This window comes from Lygodium microphyllum, chromosome 7 (assembly GCF_053477565.2).
Source record: "Lygodium microphyllum isolate KBCC chromosome 7, Lygodium_microphyllum_v1.1.10, whole genome shotgun sequence".
Taxonomy (NCBI): Eukaryota; Viridiplantae; Streptophyta; class Polypodiopsida; order Schizaeales; family Lygodiaceae; genus Lygodium; species Lygodium microphyllum.
Genome location: NC_141141.1, coordinates 57,219,709 through 57,238,830, shown reverse-complemented (window position 1 = coordinate 57,238,830; position 19,122 = coordinate 57,219,709). Strand labels below are relative to the sequence as shown.

The following is a 19,122-nucleotide window of genomic DNA, read 5'->3' as shown; positions in this document are numbered from 1 at the left end:
AACTAACACTTGACCCTTGATAAGTAAGCTTGGCATTCAAGACCACATGAGAACGAAAGAAGAGATGTCTCAACCCTCATCACCAAAGCAGTCCCCCGTGAAGCCTATCACCTTGGCACCAATCTCCATCACTAGAGGCTCTAAGGGGATGATAACCACAGTCTCCTTTCCAAATACAAGAAACCCCTTAAGTTGAAGAGATCCCCCAAAATCAATATGCCTTCTCTCCCAATATGAATATGCAGAGATATTGAGACAAAGATGTCAATGAGTCAAACAAGACCTTGTGCTCGAGATCCACCTCATCGTACTCCTACCCCTTCAACATATCATCCCAATGACCATGTCTAGACGAAGGTGCACAAAGTCTAAGTTTGAAGTTGATAAGGACCCAGAGCTCACAATCCAAAAAGGACACACCAACATAGGAATCATATCGCATCCAGTCTATCTAGTCCCGTAAGAATCAATGCAAGGTACACACATTTTACATTCTACAAGTCCCATCTTTTTTTCCATCTGCTGTATAGGCCACGAGTACAAGTTGTCATGATAGTCTTGATCCATAGCAGTACGTGATTGTTATTAGAGCTGGGTCAAGAGCAAGAAGATCAAGTAATACATCTCATTCACTTGCTACGTCTGGGGATTTTTCTTTTGGTTCATCTAATTATTCACGAATCCCACCCACTCCACACATTCCATCTACTATGCACACACATTCATTCTAGAATTCACCACACTGGGGAGTATTTATTCTTTAGGCACATATCCCATAGGAACCATCTCTATCTCTTAATTGGGCGTGGTGTAGGTGCACTGGTGGTGGGGGTTTATCCTCCAAACTAAGAACCCTTGCAAAGCTACACACAAGAATATCCATCCCACGCAAATCAAAGCTGTAGACATCACTCAAATAACCATGCAATTTGCACAAATGCCCATGCCTAGAGGGCCATTTGTTTGTATCAAGCTTTGCCACCTTCAACCGGTCAATTCCCATGAGTCACCATGCCAAGCACCTTGGTGTCACATGTAGTACTAGGCCAAATGTCTACCTACCTCATACAACCCATATACAACATCTCACTCATCCTTCCATTCTTTCACCATATGATCAAGCATGCATTCAATGACAAGACTCGCTTCAACAAGTCAATTTTCACCCCTTGGTCAAATGAGGCCTTGTTCAAGGGCTAGAATCCCAACTCGATCCCCAATGATTCTCTTATGAGGTTGTCTGTTCTTGGAAAAGCACAAATCCTATGGCCATAGCCAAGCTTATGCAAGGTCTCTTATACAAATTCCACTCCCAATTCACCTTGTTGATCTTGCATTGGACCAGTGGGCCCACTTGAATGACCCATATGTGGCTCACGATAGGACTTGCCACATCAACCTTGACCATGAGCTCCAAGAGTTTAAGATTTCTGACCAAGATAACTTCAAGGGTCAAATTGGTCAGCTACTAGAGATTACATGCCAACCTTGCAACTACTAGACCTCCCAAGTCTGATGATGACCAAGTCACCTTGTTTCTAAATAAATTGCCACCACAGTACTTGAATTTCATACAGCAAATCACTTCCCAATCTCAATTGCTCACCTTCATGAGTTTGAGTGCCAATTAATTTGTTAGCACAATTGATTGATCAAGTTCACAAGAAACCCTTTTCGTCATCTTCAAAGGGGAGTCTTTCCTCTATCCAAGGGCCAAAGGGGGAAGCAAGGAAAAGGCAAGAACAACTCCCAATCGAAGAAGACTAAGAGAATGCTCAGACAGGACTTAAACTGGGCTGGTAGAATGCACCAAGAACGGGTATCACTAGCATTGCTAAGGGGCCAGCCATTTTGATGATGAGTGTCAATCTTCAGCCAAGCATGCTCAGCCTGAAACCCCCCCTACTTAGATCTCCAGTCCACCTATTGCAGGTAAACCCCCCATAGTGGAGCCAAAGTGGCTAGCCTCTAGCTTATTCATAGTTGGATGGGCAGCAAGGCCAATGAAAACCCCAAGGTCATGCTACCATTGGACAACCATCACAATGCATGCTCTTCTGGACTCCAAAGGGGATGTCAGATTGGTGTCCTCAACCATCGATCGACTTCAGCCCACAATCCCACCTTGTCTCTATATAGACACATGAGGATGCAAGCTTGGTCCATATCTATGAGATGCTGCCCAACAAGTCTTCTGTACAAGCCCACCTCACTCTTCCATGTGGCCATCAAGCCAAAAGGATCATGGACAAAGGAGCTGCAAACCATATGTCTCCCCTTCAGTACATCTTTGTCTCTTGTGAGCCAGTGGTTGGTGGGCAATGTTTGTTACAAGAATAACTCCTTGGGCAAGATCCAAGGCATTAGTAAAGTAAAATTGACACTAACCAAGGCCCAAGTCTCACTATTTTGGACCATTTGTACAATATGCCCCAACTTGGGGTACCATCTCCTTTCCATCCATCAATTTTGCCTCATGGGTAGAGCTATTTTTTCCACTACAACTATGATTGAGATCATTGATGGCAAGACTAGTCTAGTGATAGCTCAAGGTGAAGTACAACCTAATGGCCTCTATTGAATATCATAGTTCTCTCATAGCCAACCGTTGAGGGCTCTGAGTTCCATCATATACATGGTTTAGGCTTTGGCCAAATCACGTTCTGATGAGTATGACCACATTTGGAAGTATAGGCTAGGACACCTTGGCTACAATTTTCTTATGAGATATTGAGGCACCATTTGATTAAGGGCCTTCCACACCTTGAATTGGCTTGCAATGTGCGTCCAGCTTGACAACCAGGGAAACAACACCGCACACTATTTCCACAACATTGGAGTCCTCGTTCCAAGGAATCACTTAAGTTAATTCACATTGACTCGAGTGGTAAATAATCGATAACATCCATCGATGGTTCACAATATTACTTTCTCATTGTAGATGATTATTCCTGTTACATATGAATGTACTTTCTTAGAGAAAAATCCACCATTACATGTGGGTGTACCTTCTCATTGTGGATGATTGTTCCCATTACACATGGATGTGCTTTCTTAGAGAAACATTCAATGCTTTCACCTACTTCGCTACTTGTTATGGTCACTACATAATCAAATGGATGTCCACAAAGGGACAATGAGGAGTGACAATAGTGGTGACTCCATCTCCCATGAGTTCTCTGAATTCTCACAAGAGCCTGACATCTAGCGCCAACTCAACTTGACCAACTCCCCTTCTTAACATGGAGTGGTTGAGCATAGGAAGCAAACAGTTATGAATATGGTATGCTCCATCCTAATTGTAGTTGAGCTTGTTAAGCTAAAAATACACTAGCTTCTTTAAAACAGCCCCAAAACATGATTAATTAATGAGTTAAACCTCTTTATTAAAAAGAAATGAATTCCTAGAGAGTGTTTGTGTCCCATAAGCACAAACCCTATTGGAAGGACCCAAACTTTCTATAGACAGGCATGCTGTCATCCATCCATCCTCAATCTCGTTTTTGTAGCTTGCAGGTGCCTTCTCACTACCATCCACACCCCGTACACGAAGGATATCTCAAGTGGAGCTGTTGGCCACTGCTTCCTATTATCTCCTCCTTGTTTGCAAGCCTTCTACTGCTGATTCAGAGCCGTCTACTTGCTGGCCTATGTTTACTGCATCCACATGTCTACTGCTGCCATACAGCCTGTTAGCCTGCTGCCCAGCTTGCCACATCAGCCCTAAATCTCTATTTGGCTGTTTTCTGCATTCGCTTGATTTGCCACGTAATCAAAATCTGTGTTTTGCAGCGGACTGCATCCATACAGCTGCCACGTCATCAGCTAGATCTACATTTGCAGATTCTGCACACACTGTTGCTTGTCTGTCACACTAATCCGGCCACCATAGGCTGCATTTTCTGCTGTCAGATATATTTGGAGACCTCTTGCTACATCTCAGGATCCATTAGAGTACGACACACTCTTTCTACCACTCATACTCTTTGCCCCAATCCTTGAGACACAGGAGCTCGGGGTTCACTTTTCACATTCCATAGTGTATTTGCTGCATTGAGCATCGGATCTATTCATTCATTATTCAGATTTCATTATATTTTGTGTTCATTGTCTCTGTGTTAACCCTAACCCTAACTGTGTTTCTTTATCAATCTACAATTTTGTCATACAATTGTGCTTGTATTCCGTAGACAAGCATTTCTTTACATGGTATCATAGCTAGGTACTCATTAAAGAAACCTAGGCCCTTGATCGAAAAGTTCTGTCTTCAAAAACAGGAACTATAGAGGGAAGATGGCATCAAACACTTCCACACCTACTTAGTCCCCAAAGGAGCCTATGCCAAGAATTGAGCAGGATTGACATCCACTGCCAACTCCACAAGGTTCAGACATGGCCAGAGATCCATTTGACTATGTTGGAGACACACGTCATTATCCTATCACAAATGAGGAGTTATAGTTGGTTATAGCTCACAGAGCCAAGAAGAGTGAAGAACTATGAAGAATAGCCTTGGACAAAAGCTAATTGAAGAAGGTATAATTGATTCTTGCTCATCAAATGTTGCGTATAAATTTTATAATCTTGTGGGGCCATCAAGATCCCTATCAAGGATGGGCCCCCTCTTGAAGAAAGACCCAGAGTAAAGCACATAAAATAGCAAGATTCAATCCTTTTGGGGATAAAAGGCAAGATATAGTAGTATAAAACAAGGCTCACTAACGTTGACAAGAGAAAATGCATCCTCATCCCACATATGAACCAAAAGGATACAAGACAGCACTCTTGTATTGATATAGCACTAGAAGTTTCACTGCATGTAAAATGTCAAATGGATTCTCCCTGAATATTAACAAGTGATGTATAGAAAAATAATACAGCCAAACACTTAAGTGCCACGCTTGCTTACATGTAACTACAGAAAAACTTTTACAGATCAAAGGCAAAAGGGAAAAGATTTTCCCAGTGTCAATTATGTATAAACACCTTGAAAATACTTTCGATAGTTGACAATGTTGCACTGTACTCCAAGTCATAAGAGGTTTCCAAAGCAGCAAAATAGTTGTTCATGTTTCCTTGATCCATTGCGTAAGGCAAATCTCCAGCTTCCAAATATCTCCTCCACTAAGAGCACCATTAAGTTTGTGCAGATCAGAAGGAAACCTCTTCTCCATCAAACTAAGTGACAGTGTCATTGTAAGTTATTTCATTAACTACTTAGCTAATAGGCACTGTCACTTTAAGTTCCTTTATTAAGCATGTGCTTGCAAATAACAAGAGCTGAAAATTACAACTTTCTTGGACAAATCATCAAGCATCACAGACTACTGAATGGCTACCATTTCCACATGCACAAGAAGCCACTAGCTTTCATTCCATATGTGACAGTTTGGCACCTTTAGGGAAAGAAAGCTGTAATTTGTCAGAGATGCATGGTGCGCTGCCTTTAGCTTTAACAAATTTAATTCATCTTCAGTAATTTCTGCCCCGTATGGTGAAGGAAAGATTTTATACAGTTGAACATCAATGGAGACATAAAGTTACAGGCCATGATTAAAGTGGTGCACTACCAACAATCAGGCAGTAGCAGCAGTCGTAAGCCACACAATTAGAGATGCTCATAAACAGAAGACAAGGTCATGGTGAGCATGGCAGAGGGCCTGCAGCCTGAGTAAGCAAAAGGCAAAGGAGGGAGGCACACCTACAGCTCAGATCTTAGGAACATTAATGATTAATATATATCTAGAGCATGGCATGGTCTGATAGACTATAAACAGATTAAGAGGAAATTATATTGTTCTCATTGATTGGATTGGTTGTGTCGCTTAACACGCTTTACACTAAATGTGCAAGAAGAAGTTTGAACAGCTAAAAGAACCTTTGCACGCTACAATGACGTGCTGCAAGTGCACTGGTCTCTTTCCTTTACAAAAGAGAAGTTTGAAGATCCACACACCTAAAGGCTAGAAAGCCAGCAAAAATGGTCAATGCTTTAAACAGTTCGTACATGCTGCAAAGGAGAGATGCTTGAACAATTAACACACGTAGATAACAAGCCATTTTAGAAGCAAAATTGTAACAAAACACAACAGGCTATAGCTCACATCAACCAGGCCAGAATTAGAAGCTTCAATTTCAGAGAGTACGCTGGATCGCCATTTAAAAAAACTTCTCAAGCCTTCCTTCTCTTGTGAAATATGCTCACGTTCAGCTTTCAGCCAAGCTTGCTCTGCTTCCCAAGCTAGTCTTGCCTCCTCTTCCAATCTCTTTGCCTCTTCCTCTGCTAGTCTTTTCTTTTCTACAAGTAACAAAAGTGACAGTGCTTCTCTGTTTGAAGTATCAAAAGATTCATGAATTTGTCACAGCAAAAAAACCCAAAACAAGCACAACACTTCTGAGGATTTTGCTAAGTAGCATGTGATCTTAGAAAGCTCTAGCCTGGACCTTCAGCCAGTCTTTTTGCTTCCTCCTTTAGCTTCTCTGCACAAGAATCACCAAACAGAAACAATTGCAAACTTCAATACAATGTCAAATTACAAAGCCTTCCTCCCTCCCCCTCTCTACCCCCCCCGGGGGCCCACACCCCCCTCCCCTTCTTTTCCCTAAACCTCTCTCTTGTAATGTTTCGTGTTTATTCTCCATTTAGTTAGCCATAGCATTGCATGACAGCTTTTTTGGAACATGGGAAATTCCCAAACTTCTCAGATGCAGCATATTGGTCTCCTATGCCAATCTTGCCTTTTGTTGACATTAATATAACTTTCTTCTTCTTCTTCTTCTTCTTCTTTCATGAAGATAATTGAATTAAGTAGTAAATATTTACATTAGACTCTAAAGGAAAGTCTACACAGACTCTAACACAAAAATGTCACACCGAAAGAACTGCTGGTGTGGTGTGAACAGTATCCAGCCAGGGAGGAGCAATGTCAAGAAGAACCAGATCAGCAGACACCATAGACGATATTTGCCACAACACTAAACCACGAATTCGGGCCACATGACCAAGAATGCTAGATACTGAATCAAAAATGAAGGCATTCCGAGTACGCCAAATATGCCACAAGGCAGTCCATCTAAGGAAATGGAACGGGAAGGAATAATCTGAACGCAAAGAGGTCATGGAGGTCATCTTTCCCATAATCCACGAACGAGCTGATATCCTGTGCTGAGTCAATGAGAATCATACACGGGAAACAAAACTGCAAATCTGTCTCACAACAGGGTAGGAGACAAAAAGATGAAGCACTGTCTCATCACATGTAGTACAAAATACACATCGACCAGCAGAGATCTTACGAGCACGTAGCACATTTCCAATAGGAAGAGCCCCAATAAGTAGCCTCCATACAAACACTTTTCCCTAATACGGAACCTTAGATTTCTAGAGTTGCATGAATCTATCCTACCACTTCTTTTTGCTATCCCAAATATGCCATACTTTATTAGCCTTATCCATGACCCATCTCTTGGCCTCCACAATCTAATGATATATCTGGTTAGCTGACCTTTTCTCGAAATCGGGAATCACAAACATCCAATCATGCCAGGGAGACAATAGCTGTGACGCAAGCAAAGGATAGTACCTCAAAAGATTGTCTTGTATGGCCGACCAAATATCATGATATCCTCTAGGAACCCGAAAATGCTAACGAATACGCCAAAAAGAATAAAGAAGGACCTATCTAGGAATGACACCATCCAGGACTGTCTTCAACCCCAAACGAGCCATCTGATCGAACTTGTCTCGCTGCAAATTTTTATCAGGCCAATCCAACAACCTAGAGATAGCCAGTACTTCTCCTAGTAGAGAATTCTCATCCTTATGAAAATCAAAAGGGTGCCAAACTGCAAAACGTAATATCTCCTCTCAAGATGTGATCATATGGGAAAGGAGAAAAGACTAGGAGACCTTAATAGATCTTGTAGAGCTAAGCACATGCCACCAAGAAGCATAAATAACCGTGCTACCATGAGAAATGCCAATCCTTTCTATAAAAAAATTTGCTATATCTGTCAAGGGATGACTCTCAATACAAAGTGCCTGCCAAAGAGCTAACCTCAAAGCAACTATATGAAAATTAATATCCAAAAGAGCTGCTTCCCCCATCCTTTTAGGAGTAGTCATATGCTGCCATGAAATCCACACCTAGCCTAGGCGATTTCCTTTCTTTTTCCATAACATGAATCAAATAGGCTGAACTAATTCCAATAGGAACTTCTTAGTCGAAGGAAGCAATGGCAAGAAAAACGAAATCATGCTGATCATAATGCATTGAGCAACTTTAAGTCTCACATGGAAAGAGGCCAGCCTTGAGACTTCCAGTACATAAACTGATCATGAATACAGGATATCATCCAATCCAACAAGACACGAGAAGCTACCTCCACACCAATAGTATAACCCAAATGACTAGTTATATTTCCCTTAGGGATCACAATGCCACTCCAGCCCAAATCCTGCAAATCATTTTCCGTACAAGAGAGCAGAGTGGATTTCTGCGCATTAATATAAAGTCTTAATGCCATTGCAAAAAGTTTCCACACTACCATTGCCCGATCAACATTCGAGCGATTGCCTTAAGAAACATAAAGGAATCATCTACCAAAGATTGACCCACAAGTTGGGCCCCACTGGGAAGAGACAAACCAACGATCTCACCTTGATTGGCCAACTTATCCAACAAAGAAAGCATCGGGTGAGTGACCAGTGCAAACAACAAAGGGCTGAGAGGGCAAGCTGAAGCATAACAATCTGCTGGCTTGAAGCTTTTGCAAAGTCAATCCCTAATTGAACATTCAAAATGTTGTGCATCATATTCCAACACTTAATGAAACCATATTGATATGGATGAACCAAATGCGGAAATACTTTCTGAAATCTATTAGCAATGATTTTTTAGAAGATTTTGTATAAAGAGCCCATAACAAAAATGGGTCTTCATTGTTTCAAAGAGGTAGGAGACCTTAGGCAATAACCAAATGACTGGCATAGGCGAGTCAACGGATCCTTAAACTGTTCAGCATTGGCTGAAAACAACTTATTAGGAAGGCCATCCCAACCAGGGTTTTTTCTTCTAGGCAAATGGGACATCACCTCTTCCACTTCATCCTCCGAAATATAGAAGACTTCAAATGGATAAGTTGTTCGGCATAGAAGACTTCAAATTGATAGGTTGTTCGGCATTAAGACCAAACAATTAAACAGCATAGAGGACTTCAAATGGATAGGCTGTTCAGCATTAAGCACATGCAAAAACCATGGTGCTCCCATGCTTGATAACTTGAGTCTCAAGAAAAATCTCGCAATCAAGGACTAGGGTTGCCTACCCTCACACAAGGTCTAGAACACTGATCAACAAAGAGCAATCATTTGTCTTCAAATCCAAAACAGCCCCACCACTCATTCTTTTGGAGTGCAAACATGGTGCCAAGAGATCCAAGTGATACCCATCTAAATAGAATTTGTTTTTCAAAGCAAAAACCAGACAGGTTGAGTGATTTCCTATAAATGAGACTTCTCCCAAGGGAGCAAGGGAAGGTAATATGAAATCATCGGTATCATGATTGTTTGTGCTATTTTTAATATTATGAGAAAAGGCAAAGCTTGTGATTTACAATGCACAAACTATTAATGCTTGGGCGAAACCTACACTCCCAAAGGATAGCCCAAGTGCGCCTGAAAACAAAGTCTTTATGCACCACCTCGCCTTGCCGACCCAAGGCCTTGAGATCACTCCCAGTGCAACTCATAAGGGCCGCTAGATGAGACTGCATCGTCAGAATGGGGTGAGTGGCCAAGGCAAAGAACAAAGGACTCAATGAGCAACCTTGCTTAACTGATCGACAAAGGGGAAAGAATGTCATGGCACCACCATTGATCAGAACTCTTGACAAGTAATCCATACTGGTAGTATTGATAAGTGCAGACATTCTCGAACCAAAACCCATGCCTTGCATCAACTGACCCAAGAAAGACCATTCCAAATGATCAAAGGCTTTTTCTAGATCCAACTCAACGAGCACCATTTCTTGCTTCATGTATCGAGCATAATCTATTCCCATCTGGACATTCAAGATGTTGTGCAGAATATTATGCCCTTTGATAAATCCATAATGGGCAGGGTGAATAATATCCAGAAGATATCCATGCAATCTATTAGCTAGGACTTTGGTAAAGATCTTATATACAAAGCCCATCAAAGAGATGGGTCGCCAATGCTTCAAGGCTAAGAGGGACAGCACTTCAGGAATCAATTTAATGAGAACCTCCTTCCAAGAGGGCACATGTGTCCAACTATCCAAATCTGCTTGTATTAGGCTGTCAAAGGTGCAGCCAAGTGAGTGGCATAAGGCTCAAAAACACATTGGTGATACCATCTCATCCTACGCTCTTGTCTTTAGGCAAATGCAAGAGGACATTCATTCCATATCCAAAGTGTTGGCAACCTCTGATGTAACTTAATCCCGCACCGATTGCATGAGAAATAGAGGAGCGAACCAAGCAAGGCCATGAAGCAGGTTTTACACATTTGCACAATTCCTCACGGGTCTGTGATGTGTGTGCGCTCTCCTGCCTTTTGCTAATACAAAATTGCTTGTCATTGCTATAGGCACTAAAAAATCCTCTCTTTTTTTTCGTGAAGATAATTGTATTAAGAAGTAAATATTTACAATAGACCATCAGGTCAGCATAGAGCTAGCAGACATAAACTCTTCCTCACCGGAAATATTTACATGAGGCCTGCAGGCTCTCAGAACAACCTATTACATGAACAGTACTAATAAATCCTCTCTCTCTCTCTCAACACATCAGCAGTGTGGCCGTGGACCACATCCTAGATCATGTGCTCACCTTGAGATTTAGAGAGGAGCTACTGTAGATATGTAGGTATCCTGTACATACAGCTTTAGAGAACTTTACATGTTGGCCTTATATTGGGATGCATTTTTCTCTCTCTTTCATGATGGGATGACATTGGACACAATTATTTTGGTTTTGTCTCACAAGCCACATTGGCCTTTTGCAGAAATCTCTCTCTCTCTGTGGAAAATTAGAAATTGCAGTATCAAAGGTGGCGTGTCTGCGCATGAGAATCCGTGCCTTTCTGCTCTTTCTTGAGAGCTTTGAGTTCTTGCTTGCTGAGTTTTTTAGAAGGCGGCTGCGTCTTGGGAGCCATCTCTCTGCGTCTAGGAAGGTCCGCCGATCAGCGTAAATCCTCGAGGTTAGTTATGCCGGGTGACCTTGACCCGGATCGCCCACGCGTACATTTTTAATAATTAATTAGTCATCTGTTCATAAAAAGGAACTAAAGGAACAAAGCAGTTGTCGTGGAAAGCCTTCCCTTTAACTCCTTTTCCTTAGGATTGACTCTTAGGGCATATGCTATTCCAAATTCCAATGGTGTTATAGCAAGGTGATTCTTCCTTTAAAACTTAAAAATTTACCCCAACTTAGATTAAGTTCGGTAGTCTACACTTAAGAAATAATATTAAGGCCCACTTCACACTCATCCAAACATGATGGTTGTACAAGGATATTAGTCTAACCACGTCATGCCTGGAGAAAAATTGTCCCTATTATCCCCCCCTCACCCAAAACTTTTCAGTTTCAACAACCCCAAGCAATTTTCAAACCAATAACCTCGCACATTACTTTACCATATGCCAACGACAAGTTCACATGTGGAAGCATCATTTTAGAATTTTTAGTTATGGTGCAGTGAAATGTGAAACACACAAGTGCAAATCAAGTGTTCCCATTCGACCGAATAATGTGAACTTGGCTTAATTATACAAGGGAATGCTCTTGCTACACTTGTGTGTCCTTGTTTGCTTTTCATTGATTTACATGTTTTACATGAGTCTAAGAGACATTACTTGCATAAGCACAGGCTGTGATAGTCCACATTGTGAACATGTGGATGGGACACTTAAACTTATATTTCATGAATATTAGATGGCACACTTAATGGATAAGTTAAATGTGGATCTCACACTTAACTTATACTCCATGAGTATTAAGACTCCCGTGTAGCTAATAGAGTACCCCCTACCCCCCCCCCCCCCCCTTTTTTTGAGGTACCTGAGATGAACTCCCACTAGTCAATTTTATGTGAAATTGTACCATGGGCTAATCAGTAATATCACTCTCCTCGATCTATCTTCTCTCTTCTCTTCCAAGTCTTCTTAACAATCGGCTTCATTGCCTACATACCAGAGGTGATTGCATGCTTTACTAGTTCACTTCCTCCACCACACAAGTCAAGTCACATGAACAGGGAAGGACTCTATGTCTCTAGATTCATCCATGTGTGTTTGTAGTGAAAGGTGTAAGTTTGCATTTTTTATGTGATATGCATGGTATATGTTTGTGTGATGTATTTTATGTGAATATGCATATAGGTGTGGGGTGGGTCAATGGGGCGTGTGTGCGTGCGCGTGCGCATGCGTGCATGCACTTTAAGAGCATATGCATGTCAATGCGAACACGTGTACATGCATGTGTGTTTGTGAATGTTGTGTGAGTGCATGCACATATAGCCCATTAACCACATTACCGAGTCTAAATGGCTCTTTGATATAGCATGCACCTTTAGAGATTCTATAGCTTTAGATACAAATATATAATGCCTTCATATTATTATGACAAGGAAAGAAGGGTTATGTAATTAAGACTTCTCATTTTTTAAGGATTTTGGGGTTTGAAAGTAAAGATTAATTATGCATAATCCAATTGTGTGCTCTTCCTTCCATTAGTATGAAAGTATTTCCATCATGCATGTTTAGTTTAACATTATCCCAATTTTTAAAGCAATATCAAGCACTTGCACATAATGTTTTTTTTTACATAGTTGGATTTCATTATGCCTAAAAGTAAAACAACTATGTGATAAGTCTAATAGGCAATATCTAGTATTTAGGTGAGACATGATGAAGATTTATTCAATGTCTTAGTGTGACTCACAATGGTCAAGTTAATTACTACATTATGCCAAAGATTTTGCATATATGAAAGGCACAACCATTACATGTTCATCGAAAGTCATTAAAAGGGTTTGCAAATCGGAAAGGCACAACCATTAAACAAGTCTTTGGAATCAAAATGATTTTGTATTAGTTGAATTTTTGGGCTTATATCAATATTTGTAATCAAGGGGTTCCCAAACCCATGATTACCAACTATTACTTGTGGTCCCATTACAATGTTCATCTTGGAGCTTTGGAATCAAAATGATTTTGTATTAATTGAATTTTTGGCTTATATCAATATTTGTAATCAAGGGTTCCCAAACCCATGATTACCAACTATTACTTGTGGTCCCATTACAATGTTCATCTTGGAGACCAACCAAGTGGAGCCAAATCACTTTGTTTAGTATACAAGGTGCTTCATCACAAACCTATGAGAATAGAACCCTTGACCTTGGGTTCATCACACCATTTTACTACCACTTGAGCCAACAATTTTTACTATTCCTGGTACTATTACAAAGTGTCTGAATACCTCATGTTAAGTTTCTGTTACCTATGACATTCAATATATTAGACCCTTGATACGTATGAATACTATATTATGTCAAAGAGTTTGCATGTATGAAAGGCACAACCATTAAACATTAAGCAAAAGTCATTAAAAGGGTTTACATATGTGGAAGGCACAACCATTAAAAAGTCTTTGAATACCTCACATTAAGTTTCTACTACTTATGACATTCAATATATTAAATCCCTAATAATATCTACACAAAAATATGCACCAATAGTCAATCTTATCTTTATTGATGATTATTAGTGAGCCATTATGGGTGTAAGGGACATTAAATTGTTTACACCTTAGAAACAAAATATACATTTCAGACATTATGTTTAGGTGTTATTTTTATGCATTTCATCGGTATAGGCATGGTGAAATCGTCCATTTCATTATGCTTTTGTGGGCAACTGGGTGGCATATTATTGGGCAGCTGAACACTAGCCAATGTAATCCTATCGGGTATCATCTCCATTATTGCCCTTGGCATCCTTGGAGAGAGGGAGGCTAGAGGCATTGTGGCAAGTCACTCAATGTTGGTTACCGTATTGGTATTGTACTCAACCTTATGCTTTCATTATAGATTAAATTTCCCATCCATGAGTTTTCTCTAAGTCCATTTTTATTTCTTGCTCATTTTCCATTGTGTTTTATTTTAGTGCATTGAATTTATTGCTTCTACTTCCATTATCGGAATGACATGGAGTAAAAAGGAAAAATATCAAGGGGAATGGGTAGGGCAGGGTTGGCACATCAAATCAGTGTTCCGAAGCAATAAAGGCACATTCACATGGAAAATCGTCCAATTTACGAGAATTGCTTCAAAAATTAATAACTCAAGAACCAGCAGTTAGAATAGGGGTTGGTAAAAAGGAAAAATGGGCAATTCAAAGGGATAAACAGGGATGTAAGGTTGGATGCGAGTTTTAGTGAACGTAGGATGCATTCACATGGAAAAATAAAAAAACAAAGGATAAAGGCAAACGGACAAGGAACAGTCCCGGGGACAGGGTAAAATAGAACGGACGAGTGGGGAAGGGACCCATTAGAGCATAAAAAATGAATTTTTATAGTTGGAGGTGGATAGATGTATTTCCATGATGATACGCAAAACTGATGCGCAGGGACGCGTCCCCACACTTAAAACCTTACCGGGCAGGGTTAGATGCAGCAACATAACCTAGGACTCGTCAACCGACTGGATGCGGGCGTCCCCACACTTAAAACATAACGTACATTTACAAACATAAAAATAGGGTTAGAAACACTTGGCCCATTTCATATATGGTCGAAGGAACCGTCACTGCTACAGAAGGGTTGGAGTTGGCTGCAGGAGGTACCACGGCTCGCTCGAGCATTCAGCCAGCATGGCAGGGACCATGCAGCAGCACCCAGGGAGGTAGCTGGTTGATAAAGTCCATCGGGGGAGGTGTCGTTGACGAAGGATAGTCACTCAACTCACTGGCACTTAAGAGAAATGAGAGAACAGTCACTCGCCCTATAACTTACATCACTCAAGTTAATATTGATGGAAACCTAGATCTCACATCGTATGGTATTAAACATCTAAATCTCTCAAACCTAGTGCTCTTGTTTGCAATGTTTTGGTTGATTAGAGGTGTTTTACTACTATGTTTTCTTTAGCTTAGATATGATGTCCTTGTTTTCCCTGTGTTCATCATAGATGTTTGGCTATTTTGATTCATGGTTGGCTGAATATAATGATGTCTTTTTCATAAGGACTACTACTTCTAACCTTAGCATCTTGCATTTTTGCGAGAGAACCTTTCAATGCTTACATACTCAACTCTATTCCTTGTGAATCCTATTCTTCAAGAACATGTGTGTTTCATCATGTGTGATTGAACTCTGGTTGAACTCTTGCCCTTGGGTAGCTCTATCTATATTTCTCATTTCTATCTTTAGTTTTCTCTATTATGGCTCCCCTATGTACTAATAAGCAGGGCAACTTCCAAGGTCAACATGAATCTCCTCTCAAGGCCAATTTCCTTCTCAAGTTAGAATCAATTATTTGACAATGCTTACAACGAGTAACAACTTTGTGGTGGAAGGAGGAAAAGGGCTAGAATGACTCAATTTCCTCATCCTCCTTTGACTCAACTTTGATTCCCATCATGTAGTCAAGGCTATTGTCACTACAAAATGTGTGTTTTAGCCCTAGTGATGTTGTCACTCCTCACTAGTGTGCTGGCTAAAATGGGACCATGAGAGGGTGATAGTAGTGGGGTAACTTGGTCTTACTAATATCTTTGGTATGGTAGTTCACTAAGCATGGCTTTCTACATGCATCAATTCATCTAGTGATTTTCAAATATTGTAGTCGGTGCGCCTTCAGATCCATGATGGGAGATACGATATTGTACTAGCTTTGCTTCTAGTTTGTTCTCACATGGGGGACCACTTTTGTAAGATGACTGAAGGCAAGAAATCGATGGCAATTATGATGTGCTTCTTTAAGTTTGTTCATAATAGGCAATGAGACTTCTACTATTTTTACTATCTATGATTTGGGTTTGAGTATGATTGGCATCAATCATACTCATGTTTGTTCATAATAAGCAATGAGACTTCTACTATTTTTACTATCTATGATTTGGGTTTGAGTATGATTGACATCAATATCAATGTCTTGCTTGAGTCATATTAGAACTCGATCACCCAAGGCTTGGGTATCCATTGTCCTATCCCTTGTCAATGTTGTATGTACTATGATGTCAAGATTGCTAAGGTAAGGTTCTCAAAGTGCTCATGAAATGTGTAAATTATGACATTTTGCTTGGAAGACCATGAATGCGTAAGGTATGATTGATCAAATATTGGGGAAAGGTTTAGTCTTTTTTGATAATGAGATGGAGGGAGTAAGATTAGAAAAGGAGACTTGGAAGACCTCACATGTTGACCTAGATGCCATATCAGCAGTGCTTTGAGAACTCAACTATGAGCAATCCAAACCGAGCTACTTAAACAAGCATATCCTTGATATTGAAGATGATAAGAATTGGATATAAATCTTGGCTACTTTGAATTTACCATTTGTAGAGGAAGACGAATTGGGATTAGCTAGCAATATGTTGAGTAGAGAAAAATCCTTAGCACAAGCACATTTCCATCAAGTTGCAGTAGACTCAAGCCTAGAACTCAAGAGAAAATATAAGAATGTGCTCTAACTAATGACAAAGATAAAGATTAGGGAATCAATGTTGGGGTAGTTCGATTGATGTAAATTGACTCTAAGGATGAGCCTATAAGATCACCTACTTACATTAGATTTGGATTAATTGCAAAGAATGAGATGATATAGGGTGCTCTCATTGATCAAGGAGCAAACAATAGGACACTTACCTATGAAACTTAGATCCTAATAGGCAACTTGAGCTTGTACCAACAAATGCCAATATCAACCCATATAGGGATAAGCCTTACTATTGGGAAAGTGCAAGATCATGATGAATGTAGGAATTGAGAATCTTCATATCTTGTTATGTATACTATCAAACCATGAGGATGCTTGAAAAGAAGTATTGCTTAATAGACCATTCAAGAAGCAAGAAAGCTACAATGTTGACTATATCACAATGTGAGTGCAATTGACACTACCTAGTACATAAATAATAGTAGCTTTTAGAAAAGAAAACCTACTAAAGTAAGAATATCAACCATAACAACTAACACCACCTATAGCAACGGATAATAACAATTGGTGATGCATCTAATGACAACCAAGAGAAGGACTTCAAGTATCCCTACTAGGAAAGACAAGGCAAGATCATATGTTATTCCTCTATTCCATTCAACAATTCAGTATCAAAGCATCAAATTCATGAGTAAGGAGGTAATCAATGAAGAATGGATTATATCAGGTAACAAATACGCATCCTCAAGTATATTGAAAAAAATCCACAATTCCTTATCAATTACAACTTTTTCCAGTTTTTTAACTGAGTATTGCTTATGTAATCATGTGTACTCATATAATATTTGCACCATAAGCTATGTTGCCCAGATTGGATCCACAAGTATAGGACAACAATCTAGACTTTTGCCTAATCTCCCAATCCAACAAAATATGTCCTATATACAAAAAGAAGACTATCACTCCCCGTAAGAAGTGAATGCACATTAGGCATTTAATTGAACTTATAGGAGTTTATGGAGGATCCCAAGCTATCACCTCTACTTTTATCGCAAGCCTTTAACCTTCTACATCTCGTAATCCATCCTCCCTAACTCTTCAAGTTATCACCTCTACTTTACAATGATCCTTTATCCTTCTACACCTCGTAATCCACCCTCCTTGACCCTTCAAGTTCCACCCAACATGAAGGACCACTAGTCAAGCACAAAAATTGAAAAGATCTGTAGTTGTCAATAGCCTTGGGAATGTGTTAACCATTCAATCCATCCAATAGTGAGGCCAACTCCATTCCTCATTTACAATGACATTGGTCTTCAACACTAGCAACACCCTTTGCTCCTATCATAACCTTTCCAACTCTAATCCTAGCATTTCACATCTACAATGAGAGCCCAAGCATGCTAAACTTGACAGAGAGTGCCAAGAGACTAGCATTCATCTAAGACAAGGCAATTCAAGAACTACTAAAAGCAGCACGTACTAATAAAAAGGAGTTGTAAAAGCCCAAAGTGTGAAGAAAGTTTCCAATGCTATGAGACTCATTGGAAGCATCGATTTTGTAAGTTTTCAGAAATAATAACATCCATAGATTGAAAAAATAGTAGGTGAGAGCTAATAGCTAGAAATAGCAAGGAACTATTAAGATGGAGCCTAGAAGAAATAACAAGGTACTTTTCTGAAATATTTAAGGCCTTGAATTCTCTTAAATTTATATATTTATTCATTTTCCTCATTCATGATTAGTGCATTCTTTTTTATGAGTCGGGTATAAAATACCTGCTACATGTAGAGAACAATTATAGTAAAATCCCGACATTGGGCTCGCTCTCATACAAATTGTATAAACCTATGAGTAAAGTAAAATGTTTCATACGCCTATACGTACACCGAATATCTTGCAAGCTAGAAAAACCATGTACATCCATTTTAAAACCCCACGGGCATGCCATGAAGGCATAGTCTAAAAGACCAAGCATTGGAAGTGAACAAGAGAGGAGGATTGATCACAAGTGAAAAAGGGTAGGGGGACCCTAAATGAAACTATAGTGTATGTAATGTGCGAATATGAATAAAGAGCTCATTCTTGTGTGTGCAAACCATTGAGAGCCTCTTCTTCTCTATCTTCTCTATATTCTTACTTGCTTCACCATAGCTTGAGAGTGAGAAGAAATAGTGAGGGACTCAAGGAAGAGAATCTACTCATCATTCTTCCACTTCTTCTTCTTCTTCCCATATTGCCATCCAAATTATAAGTAGGTGATAGCATGAGAGTGAGGGATTGAGCAAGCAAGAGTGAGAGAGATTAAGAGTGAGGGACTAGTTGGAAGAAGCTCCATTCTCTATCCTTCTCATCTTCTTCTCCTTCTTCTCTATTCTCCTCTCAGCCTTAGAGTAACAATGGTAGATGTATTAGAGGAGGGAGCATTGGTGGATT

The 19,122-nt window shown here is 40.0% G+C and overlaps 1 protein-coding gene across 3 annotated transcripts in view; it reads right to left on the bottom strand.

Moving 5' to 3' along the window:
* LOC148033477 (uncharacterized) overlaps positions 1 to 11,319 on the bottom strand; it is a 277,944-nt gene extending 266,625 nt beyond the window's left edge. For 2 of the 3 annotated variants that reach the window (XM_087681412.1, XM_087681413.1), the window contains exons 1-4: positions 11,102 to 11,318; positions 6,445 to 6,480; positions 6,105 to 6,298; positions 4,987 to 5,124 (exon numbers count right to left, since the gene is read on the bottom strand). In XM_087681412.1, the coding sequence (XP_087537538.1) occupies positions 4,987 to 5,124; positions 6,105 to 6,298; positions 6,445 to 6,480; positions 11,102 to 11,177 (444 nt within the window). In that variant the 5' untranslated portion in view covers positions 11,178 to 11,318. Of the gene's footprint in view, positions 1 to 4,986; positions 5,125 to 6,104; positions 6,299 to 6,444; positions 6,481 to 11,101 lie in introns of all 3 variants that reach the window. The other variant, XM_087681411.1, reaches the window with a different exon arrangement.
* Positions 11,320 to 19,122: the final 7,803 nt, after the last annotated feature.